Source organism: Myotis daubentonii, chromosome 7, assembly GCF_963259705.1.
Source record: "Myotis daubentonii chromosome 7, mMyoDau2.1, whole genome shotgun sequence".
Taxonomy (NCBI): Eukaryota; Metazoa; Chordata; class Mammalia; order Chiroptera; family Vespertilionidae; genus Myotis; species Myotis daubentonii.
In genome coordinates this window covers 21,932,309-21,944,459 of record NC_081846.1, presented here as the reverse complement: position 1 = coordinate 21,944,459, position 12,151 = coordinate 21,932,309, and the positions used below count along the sequence as shown (strand labels likewise).

General features: G+C 38.9%; 1 protein-coding gene across 1 annotated transcript in view; it reads right to left on the bottom strand.

The window, feature by feature from the left end:
• Window positions 1–12,151, bottom strand: part of ARPC2 (actin related protein 2/3 complex subunit 2) — a 29,940-nt gene that overhangs the window by 12,985 nt on the left and 4,804 nt on the right. The window contains exons 3-6 of the mRNA XM_059703143.1: window positions 9,383–9,417; window positions 7,519–7,631; window positions 3,665–3,710; window positions 223–409 (exon numbers count right to left, since the gene is read on the bottom strand). Coding sequence (XP_059559126.1) covers window positions 223–409; window positions 3,665–3,710; window positions 7,519–7,631; window positions 9,383–9,417 — 381 coding nt within the window. The remainder of the gene's footprint in view (window positions 1–222; window positions 410–3,664; window positions 3,711–7,518; window positions 7,632–9,382; window positions 9,418–12,151) is intronic.

Genomic DNA, 12,151 nt, shown 5'->3' with positions numbered 1-12,151 from the left:
GATTCTCTTTTTATCTTTTGCCAACGTTCAATACTGGAGACTAGGGAAGTAGCCTCCCCTCTGACCTCAAATCATACATCCTGGCTTAAAGAATTTATGAGAAAGACACTTCAGAGGAGGGGGGTTCACACAACAGAGTCTAAGGTTTGACCTGGCTGTACGCCTTTTGAAAAGCGAGTGCGACAGCCACACCCAAGCTTCAGGACCATATTCTATACTCACATGGTCTCATCATCCCTATAATGGATAACTGCCCTGTTCTCTCCTTCCTTGCCCTCTTCTTGGAACTGGAAGTATTTCTCAAAGACAGAGGCAAAACAATTTCGTTTCAACATGCCAGCCTGATGCACAATGGAATCCTTGGACGCAGGCAGATTTTCAAGGTCGTATAGCAAAGAGACATTGTACCCTGGAGGGAAAAAACACCCAGTATGATATTATTAAAAAACAAAAACTCTCCAAGTTCTTATGACATTTTATTTTGTCTCCATGATCATACTTTTAACCCCGGTAGAATGCTGTCCATTCCCACCTACCTCATAGGACAAATGAGGTGAAATAAAATCTCAATTCTTGTAACATCACTGTAAATATATACAGCTAATTAACAAATGCTATGCAAAATTTGAATCAATATTGAAGATGACTGACTACAAATAAATGGATGACACACTCTGGGAAATTTGATTAAAAATTTAGTGTTCGCCAAAACCGGTTTGGCTCAGTGGATAGAGCGTCGGTCTGTGGACTGAAGGGTCCTGGGTTCGATTCCGGTCAAGGGCATGTACCTTGGTTGCGGGCATATCCCCGGTGGGAGATGTGCAGGAGGCAGCTGATCGATGTTTCTCTCTCATCGATGTTTCTAACTCTCTATCTCTCTCCCTTCCTTTCTGTAAAAAATCAATAAAATATGTTAAAAAAAAAATTTAGTGTTCTATGCACAGTTTTGAAGGGGACTGAGTAAAATTTTTGAGATTTAATGTACCAAGTGCCAACAAACTGGGCATCTTTTTTTTTTTTTTAATATGCTTTTGAGTTTAGAGAGAGAGGAAGGGAGAAGTATAGAGAGACACCGATCGGCTGTCTCCTGCACACCCCCTACTGGGGATTGAACCTGAAACCCAGGATTGTGCCCTGACTGGAAATTGAACTCTTGGTTCATGGGTCTATACTCAACCACTGAGCCACACTGGCAGGGCATTGGGTATCTTTTTGATAATAAAAATACCTCCTATGTAACATTCCAAGTCCTTTGTGGAAGGAGGCAGAAAATGGAAAAATCTAGAAAAAAAATATCTCCAGTAGTTTTTATTTGTATACACTAAATTTTTCAAAATGTTTGAAAATATTTTATTTCATTTGGTCTCCATAGGAATTCTTTGAAACAGGCAGGTCAGATGTTTATTCTCATTTCAGAGGGAAAAAGAGCTTCAAACAGGCAAAGTGCCATGACAAATGCAGCATGACGGAGAGGTAGAGGCACCTCTATTTGGAGCTAAATACAACTGGAGCCAAATCCTGGCCTTGCCTCTTCTGTGACCTTGGGCAGATTGCCTAACCCCTCTAACTCTTGCATCTGTTAAAAAAGGGGGTGGTGAGATGGGGGAGACTATTGGGAGACTTAAGAGAAAAGTACAATATTTAAAGTGTCTGGAACACAGCGAGTCATCAATAAATGAGGCAGAACAGGACTGAAATCCAAGGCTGCTGACCACTGCACTTTCCTGGCTCCTTACAGCATACCGAGTACAAATGCCAGCACACAAGGCTGGCACACTTGACTATATAATGATATGATTAATATGTGCCCAAATGCCTATAGATTAATATCTGTACATCACTGAGGATCATTTCATATTCTAGGCAACTGATGGGAATACTTTTACCAGAACCGCAAAGGATTTCATATTGCTGAACATCTTGAACCTTTAATTTAGTTTTTTCCCAAGAACATTCCTCAGTCTGTGTTTTTTGTTGAGTCTATCCTCATTGAGAGCGTGAGCTACGTAAATCTCTATTCTAGATAGTGCTTAGCACATTTTTGGCCCTCCAATATTAAATAATATCAAGCATTATTCCTTTTTAGGGACCCAAAAACCAGTAAGCAAAAGACTACAAGATTAGATAAAAAAGGAAAATATTTAAAGTTGAGGTTTGCTAGCTTTAAGAAGCCAAATAAAACAAAATAAACAAAACCATTGCTGAAGTCAGACTTTAAGTAAGGCTTCTGATATGATGAAAAGAACATACTGAGGATGAAGAAAATAAAAAATCTAGTATGCCCTGCTGCGTTTTCCAAACTTGCCCAGATAAACCCATAGAAAAAGAGGAGAGACACTATTTTCACATGTTTTGCACTTGTGTGAACACAGGTCTGTAATCTGACAATGTCTGTGCTTTAGCAGGGAGTGGAAAAAAGGCAGGTACAAAATATAAGCTCTCTGTGTTTACTCCGGTTATCCTGATAGATTTTAGGATCTGAGCTGTGACAAGCATGCCCAAGAGTTCCTATGTGATTTTTCTGTTTTAGCTCTGATTCTTTCTTGTCCCCTCCCCTCCCCTCCCCTCCCCTCCCCTCCCCTCCCCTCCCCTCCCCTCCCCTCCCCTCCCCTCCCCTCCCCTCCCCTTCCCTTCCCTTCCCTTCCCTTCTCTTTCTCTCTCTCCTTCTCTCCTTCCATCCTCCCTCAAACTCCTTGATTCCTCTTAAAGTCTACAGTGTTATTTACCTTTGTTTTTTATTTCTGCAATATATTGGTACCATCAATTTGGAGATTAACACATTTCAGCATTCCTTATGGATGGCAGTTAAAACTCCCATCCACAAATACTCCTAGTAACAAGTTACATTCCAAAAGTACCTTTCTGTATTTGATATTTTGCTTCTAAGCAGCATATAGGAGACAGCAAGTATTGTAAGGGGAGTGGTGAGTCAGGGCCATGTCAGAAAAGAGAAGGCAATATGCTAGCAAAAGTAATTGCTATTAAAAGAAAGTGACAGACACATCTTCCTTCTTAAAACAATGTATTAATCAAGGTACCACAGCAATAATATTTGAGTAAAAAACCATACCCTCAAATGGTCTTACTACCTGGTCCAACTATGGGGCCCAGTTAAATGCCTCAAAATTTGAGATGATCACTTAATCATTCAGGGATGAAAATATTGCTTTTCTACTTTAAACTTCCTTTAAAGCAGTATAACATAGCTATTCTAATCAAGGATGGCAATGGAACTTTTTAATTCCTCTGGCCATTTTTGTTATTTAAAAATGTGAGAACAATTGTGAATATTCCTTTTCCTTCTCCAAAATGTGCTGTGTACAGAAAAAGGTATTACTAGGGATTGGGGTGGGGATCAATATTTGCTTAGTCTTTTCAAAAGGCATCTTAATCATCACAAAGGGGGCTCTCTGGCTGAAAGAATAATAAGAAAGTCAACTGACCCCTTTAAATAAATGTGAAAAAACATACACCAATACTGTACACCATTATTGAACAATGCAAAGCCCCTTAAAAACTATTTTTATGGAGAGTTGAAGTGGGAACTGGGGTCACACAGAAATATTTGCAAGATAATAAACAAAATCCGCTGGCTAAAAAAAGCATAGTACAAACAGGGCAGGTCTCTTTTCATGTCTGTCCAGTCATATATATTGCCACGTACCTGATTCTGGATTTACCAAGAAGCTCCCATACACTCTCTTTAGTAACTAGAAAATACAAAAACAAATATGTTAATCCAAAGGTCATGATAATTTCATTATTTTTTATTTTTATTTATTTATTTTTTTTTATAAATATATTTTATTGATTTTTCACAGAGAGGAAGGGAGAGAGATAGAGAGTTAGAAACATCGATGAGAGAGAAACATCGACCAGCTGCCTCCTGGGCAACCCAGGTACATGCCCTTGACCGGAATCGAACCTGGGACCTTTCAGTACGCAGGCCGATGCTCTATCCACTGAGCCAAACCGGTTTCGGCAATTTCATTATTTTTAAAGCACTGTGTTTGCCAAGCTTCTCCTAAGCCAGCATTTTTCATTTCGTTCGGTAGATGGGAAACGATAGAGGGAAGCAGATTTATCTGCGCTACCAAGCAAGTCACTCACAGAACTATTAAATCCAAAAGGTTAGCCTAGGACCTGATTTTCAATCAAGGCTCATCCTTTACTCTTTTAGGACTTGGTCACAACCTCCAGATCATACACTGCACGTAAACATCTTTTTTTCAATAGAGCAGAAGGATGCATGCCAAGTGAGTATAGACAATGTTAATTATCAAGTAAGTACAGCCAAACCATTAACCCAGGTGAATAAAGAGATAAAATCACAATTTTTGGGAACTGATTCTAATTAGCCTGCTCATTTTGAATGCTTTAAAATTATTTTGCTCATCACCAGCTTTTTAAAGGCAAGACAGTGGATAACTGAATCTTAGCCAGTTATTTATACTGATGGGTCCACAGAAGACTGTACTCTCTAAAGGCATTTTCCCCCAAACCAATACTTACTGCTGGCTACTTTCCAGCTTTTTGAAGTAAATGATAAAACCTTTTCACATCTCCCATTTTTTCTGTGCTAGTGTGACTGCTTCACCTGGTGGAAATTGCTCTTAGGCTGCCATGGGTTAAGAAACAAACTTTTTATTTTGGAAGGAATTGTTCTGACTTAATGTTACATTGGACACATTAAGCACTAAAAAGATAGCTATTTGCCCAGCTGACGTGGCTCAGTGGTTTAGTATTGACTTATGAACCAGGAGGTTACGATTTAATTTCCGGTCAGGGCACATGCCCGGGATGCAGGCTCGATCCCTAGTGTGAGGTGTGCAGGAGGCAGCCGATTAATGATTCTCTCTATCACTGATGTTTCTCTCTCTCTCCTTCCCTCTTCCTTTCTGAAATCAATAAAGCACAAACTTTTGTTTTAATTATAGAAGTTATACCTGCATGTTTTAAAAAACTGCGTTCGCCAAAGAAAAGCACTGTAGACACAGGCAGCAACAGAGTGGAGCTCCATGGGGGCAGGCACTCTGTGCTGTTCACTGCTGTGGTCTCAGTTACATATACCCGCATATCAGGACAAGCAATAAATAGATGTGACTGAATATCGATGTTTTTCTTCTAATCTTATTTTCAAGGTGCTCTCTAGGTATTTTTAAAAAAGCAGCAGACCATATATTTTATGTCCCATTTGAGAAAATTATTACATGGTGAGGTTCTCCGTGCTCCCATTCTTAGGTATTCTTTAATATTTCACATATTATTTAACCATTTTCCTTTAGCTGGAAGAAATTCTCAAACTGCAAAATTCGGATAATGGGGTGGACCTCAAAGCATGAACCAGTGATCAGATCAGTTTGTATAAAGGCAAAAAATAAATAATGCCACATATAGTTCCTATTTGGTGACCATATAGCCACTGTGAGGTATCTCTTTCACAGAAGAGGAACTGAAGGGGAAAGGTTCAAGGTCTTGGAGTTTCTTGGTGGCAGAGAGTTCTGATCTTCAGGTGTCTTATATGTTTCTTATAAAGAATTTCTGGGGGGAAAAATAACATGCACATCTTACAAGAATCTTAACTGGCGCACTGCTCCTGAGCCACACTTCTGTACTATGTGCACTGTTAGTATTTGGAGGAAAGGGAAATCAGATATGTCAGAAACCACAGCCCCTAAGATTAGGTTTACTTCTAGGCTTACTAAGGTCTAAGATCTAAAAGGTTTTTAGAGCCAAATTTATAACACATTCAACTCCTCTGTTCCCTCCCCTTGATCAAACCAGCCAACGCACCTGGTTTGCTTCACTTGCACTTTTAACTACGATTCACTTTTCAGTTTGTGCCCACTCTTCCAACCTAACACCAGGAGATGGTATAGATAACCTATCAGTCACCCCATCAAACCTTCCCACCATAGAGGCGGAGGCCTTATGCCTTGAAAAAGGGCCTGTGACAAAGTAAAAAGCTTCCTGTGGTTATTGCAGGCTGGTCACTGTTTAACCAACCCAGGGAGCCACTTACTGTGCACTCTGCTCCAACACCGTGAATGTTACTCACTCCACCCACTTGAGTGGGTGGGGTTGGTTCTTTGACCCTTGTGGTAGCTCTAAGAATAGCAATGTGTTCTGGCGTTCCATTGGAAAGAAAGCACAGACTGGAAGGAGATTTAAGAAATCTAGCTTAAGTAAGACTTCTTTCCCTTCTAAAGATTATTATTATTATTGCACCTAGATCTTTACAGAGAGAGGACTGTGTAGGGAAAATCATTACACAATTTGGTTGGCTATTCAACTGTTTAACAATTATTTTCAGGTCGCTATTTTACAGATAATCTAAGCAGGGCCACTTTAAGAGTCACTTATTTCTTCTTGCTCTCTATCTGGTAAAGAGAAGAATCAGCTACTATCTTTAATATTATCCTTTATATGATTAGATCTTCTTCCTGAAGCTTTTCTTTCCCAGGTAAAATAACTATGAATACAAACTCTTTAAACATTTCTTCGTCCTTTGAACTTAAGAGGCAAATCAGAAAAGGTTTTGACTCTTCCCTTGAATTTATGGGGCAAACCAACTGCATATGAATAACTAAGGTAAGTGACTACCAATGGCTTTTGGCATTGTTTGGCTAACATATAATTTCAGTTTTTAAACCAAAAAATTATTGAGATTTCTATCATATTCTTTTGCAAACAGTCTTTTCATTACATAAATTTTAAATAATCAAAAGCTACTACTCTTAATCGGAAAGAAAAAAGAAATGGCAGCATCTTCATTCACCAGATTAAGAAGAACCTAGCTTGTTAAAACTAAAAGATATTTGAAAACTGATTCAGGAACTGAGTCATACTTCCTGCTTTGAGACCCAACCACAATGTGCGCACACTGGTGTAATAGCAGTTTCTTTCTTCCATAAATGGCTCTCCTCAGAGCAAATATAGTTCAACAGGAACCAAACCTGCTACTTTAACTATTGAAAGAAACCAGTGAATAAGGCATGGCCACCAAGGGTTTCACAACGCATGGACATCCTTTCATAGTTCCCCTAAGGCAGTCATAGAGAAGAGGAGGTACTTTAAGAGGCCAGCTCTAAAGAATGTTAAATGTAAAAATTTAAATGGAAGATTTGTGCCCACATTTTCAGAATGAAAAATTATGATTATAAACTTTAAACAGGCCAGAATTAATATACCTGCTTGACCTGTTATAGAAATAGAAGGGAACCCATCTCATTCTCATGGTAGCCATTTTTCTATCAGTCAACGAAGAGTATTCTTTGCTCTATTTTTTTAGAACTAAAGCTGTTTTTGTTTTCAATGGTTAGGGAACATCTTTATTTCTCTAGAGTAAAAAGCAAACAAAAAACCAAAACCCTGGTTAGGTGAGCAAGCTATCCAGAGTGGCCAGTGCCAGTGGGGGAAATTCAGTGCCATGGATCTTTTCTCTGGGTGGCAAGTTGTCAACAAAGGGAGAGGAGAAAAACAAAGGGTGAGTCCCAAGGAAAATGATGTGGAACTTACCTCATCAGCACCATGTGCCTGAAGTTCCTTGTAGAATTTCAAAGAAATACTGACCATCACTTTTGTTTTGTCTCCATTAGGATTTGAGATATGATAGAGGACCCCATCAAAATCTGTAAGTAAAGTAAGTAAGATTGCTTAACTTGGGAATGGGGAAAAATATCTCCAAGTACCTATCTGTTGCCCTCTTTTTAGAAGGCATATAAGTAAATTGACATTTATTTTAAATCCACGTGGGCAGTCAGCAGAAACACTGGGATAGAACTGTTAAGTACCCATTTCTTTGCTCTTTTCTAAAATTACAAAGCTATCCTTACCTTAATCACAGCTTGGTATTGGAAAATTTTTTAATAAAACTTTTATTGTGACGTACTTTAAATGTATAAAAGTTATAAGAACAGCATAAAAGTTAAAAGAACAGTATAATGAACCCCTATTCCTATTATATGACTTCAACAATTATCAATACATGGCCAATCTTGTTTTATTTAGACACCCCCCCCCAATGGATTTGATTCTAATCCAAATCCCAGACATCACACCATAAATATTTTAGAATTTCTAGAAAATAAATAGACTTTAAAAAAAACCATAACTACAACACCACTATCATGCCTAAGATTTTAAAATAATTTCTTAATATCGAATATCTAGTCAAATGTCCAAATGCTGTCTCAAAAAAGTTTTCTTAATACTGTTTTTTTATTTGAATTCAGATCCAAACAAGGCCCACATACTGCATTTGGTTATCCCTTAAGTTTCTTCTAATCTGTAGGCCTCCTTTCTCTTTGGCTTCTACCTTCCTGTAGTACACAGAGAACTTGCCCTACATAGTTCCTGAAATTAGGTGATGACTGCCATTTCTTTAGGGAGATCTAGCATTCCTAGCTAGGAGGGTATGGGGACTGTGCCTACCTACCGCCAAAATCACAGCACTTCAGACTTCAGCTTCCAAGATCATCTAGTCAAGTATTCTCATTTTACAGAGGGTGGCTGTATAACTCAAAGTTCACAGAGCAAGAAAGTAGTATTATCGCTTAATTCTTTGCAGGGAATAGAAAACAGTAACATCTCTAACTTTTTGAATAGGTCTCTGCATTTTTGTGTTTCCACACTACTCTAGTTCTAGGCAAACTGAGATGGCTACTTGAAGATAACATCTTAATATTTCAAAATTAAAAAAAACCTTATTTTGTACCACAAAATTAAACCCAAACTTCCAAGATAACAGCAGGCAATTTTATATAGTTCATAAATCCATAAAATAATTATCTATAGCCTGGCTGGTGTGGCTCAGTGGTTGAGTGTCAACCTATGAACCAGGAGGTCACAGTTCGGTTCCTGATCAGGGCACATGCCTGGATTATGGGTTTGATCCCCAGTAGGGGGTGGTATGCAGGAGGCAGCCAATGAATGATTTTCTCTCATCACTGATGTTACTATCTCTCCCTCCCCTCCCTCCCTCTCTGAAACAAATAAAAATATTTTTTAAAATCATCTATAATAAAGACCTCATAAAGATTTGACAATTTAAGGTATAGTGCTCCAAATGTCAAGGCTTGTTTGAGGAACAAATTTGTTTTCTATTTTTTTAAAAAAATATATTTTATTGATTTTTTACAGAGAGGAAGGGAGAGGGATAGAGAGTTAGAAACATCGATGAGAGAGAAACATCGACCAGCTGCCTCCTGCACACTCCCCACTGGGGATGTGCCTGCAACCAAGGTACATTCTTGACCGGAATCGAACCCGGGACCTTTCAGTGTGCAGGCTGACGCTCTATCTACTGAGCCAAACCGGTTAGGGCTGTTTTCTATTTTTTCATTGTCTCTTCTCTTTATAGAATTGAGATAAAGACACTTACCTGCAAATGTTACTTCTACTGCTTCTGGTTTGTTTCTGCAAAACAAAAATTCTTTAGTTAAGATAACTGTATTGCTGCTTGCCTTCAAGGGGACTTGCAAAGGCTCCTGAGTTTTATTTAAGATCAGACCACTCTGATGCAATCTTATGCTTACTGCTGATCTGAATACACAATTCATTTTTTCATGCACCTGAACCTTTGGATTTACTTAAGGTGGAGGATAAAAAAAGGGAAGCAGGACAGATGTAGCTTTTGTTTCCCAGCCGATGTGGAATCTCTGTTGTGGCTGGTGCTCAGAGCTATTGTGGTTCAGCTCTGAATTCCTTAAGACCCTGATATACATGTTTATATTTATGAACCACAAGATGCCATCTTTTGGTCAGTGCCTCCCCTCAGGACAGTAATGATGGAGGTAGTACATTCAGCAGGAAAACTGGTAAAAAAAGATAGAATGCTTTTAATTTATTTAAAGTAAAAGGATGATTTCAGGCCATAAAGCAAAACAGAAAGTTCTATTCCATTTCAAAGCCAATATATAAGCCTTCCTGCACATCTCCCTCTCCCTTTGTATCACCAAAGTACTCACCGCTCTCCTTTACGAAGCCACCTTTGACTGGTTCTACCCTAGTTTTGTTTTGTAATCGCAGTGCTATACTTCCATAGAAAGTGTAGCACAAAACAACATTGTGAAACCGCTGAGAATAGTCAAGACACTTGTTTTCCAACTGTAGCTTTTTCACCAGGACCATATTTTCAGACAGATTATTATCCATAGTGTGTATTTTCTGATCTACCCATCTATAAAATGAAAGAACAGAAGTGATCCTACCTACCTCATAGAACTGCTAAAGATAAAACGAGAGAACAGACACGAAAGAACCTGTCACGGAAGGCAGGCAGCCTCATAAGCCTAATACTCTCTGTGCACTTTCCAGCTTAGTCTGGTACATGCACTTCTATTTGATAAATGCTATTGAGCTATTACCTAGAAAGCATGACATATATCCTGGCTATAAACAATAATAGTCAATTAACCCCCAGTGAAAAGCTACTCTACATGCTCTCCCCACTTCTCAAAGCCCGATGGTAGGAAACAAATGAAAACTGTTTACCAGCTGGCTACCACTAACTCAAATGATTCTACTTTGTTTTATGGGCCAGTAGATAAGATAGACACATTTTCACATTTATTCTTGCCTAACTTGCTCAGGATTTCATGCTCCCTCACCTGTAAAAGGAACCAAGACTGAGTTGCCCTCCAGGGTTGCTGGGAAATAACGGGATATATAATGTGGTTTATGGCTCGACTACTTAAAAAAGCTGCTGCAGAAGCTCAACAATACCTTTCAAGGAAACTGGCTTCTATTGAGTATATGTTAGCTCTGTTGAAAAATCAAAGCCATCCATATTGGAAAAACATGTTGGTATCCCTAAGAATGGAAGCATCAAGTTGGTTTATGAAAAAGCAATGCGTTCAGAATATGATGAAAAGAATGAGATGAACATTTAAATTGCTTCTGATCTTTCATTTGAAACTGGAGCCAAGAACAGAAGCAAGGAATGGCCAACAACCATTCCTTATCTCTAGAAAAGAAGAGCAAAGAAGAAAGAAGTGCATTTTAATCTGTGGTCCATTTGAATGAGATGTTAAGAGGCTGCACAAACAGGAGGAAGCACTGAAGCATATTTTCCTGGAGAAGGCTGGCTGTGCCAGAAAGGGTGGAGGGTTTATAAAAGTCGACATTGCATCATGTAGTAAGTAGGTGGTGGTGGTTTTCTTTTTTAACCTTTAAGCTTTAACTCGGCCAATGAAAGACTGAGTTCCTCACTCTCCCACTTCATTAACAGACTGAGAAGAATCAACTAGAAATAAATCACCTTAGGGTTCCAAAGAAACATTTTGATTCTGAAATTTTACATTTCTCTAGTGTGTAGAGTTCCCTGAGCACAGATCCCTAGGAGAGAAGTCGCTAAGATCTGTTCTAAGTGGTTTCTGCCTGACTTGAGAATATTTGTCAAATCACTGCCATTAATATTTTAGTTTACTATTTATGGCTGCACAAAAGGTTGCAGAGGAGAGACAGGCTGCAGAGAGCACTAGGCCAAAGGAGTCTGCCAGAGAAGTCATCTGGGAGCTAGAGGTCCGAGAACTGTCCAACAAGGAGACCGTACTGAGTATGAAATATCCCATAATAAGATCTATCTCAATTCCAAGACCAGGTGTTTGTTGTTTACTCCTGTGGCTTAAAAATATCATGGAGCAGAGGGGTGTAATATTGGTCTGCATCTTGGTCCACTTAACCTTAATAGGCCAAATAGATAAACGGTTATTTTCGGTTCTACCATCTGCTAAAGTTTCATATAGTGAGGGTGAGTTTAATCACAGAAAAACCAAGTTCTTCAGAGCTGACGGTTCAATGCAAGTTCTATCACCTACTGGCTATGTAACCACAAGCAATGTTACTCTAATATTGCTGAGTCTCAAGTTCCTTTTCTAGAAAATGGAGATTAAAACACCCACCTCACAAGGCTGTTGTGAAGACTAATTGAGATGATCCGGCACAGCAAAGTTTTGTAATCAGTGTCTTATGACTGAGTTAAAGCTATGCTGAGATAATGATCCCCACAGCCCTTAGGGCAGTCCAGTGGCAGGACCTTGAGGCTAGGCCATTTACCCAAATGTACCAATCTATGTGTGACATATCATAAATAAGGTCAGGAATCACCAGTGCTGGGTGCACCTGCACAATGCTTAGAATATATGTCTAT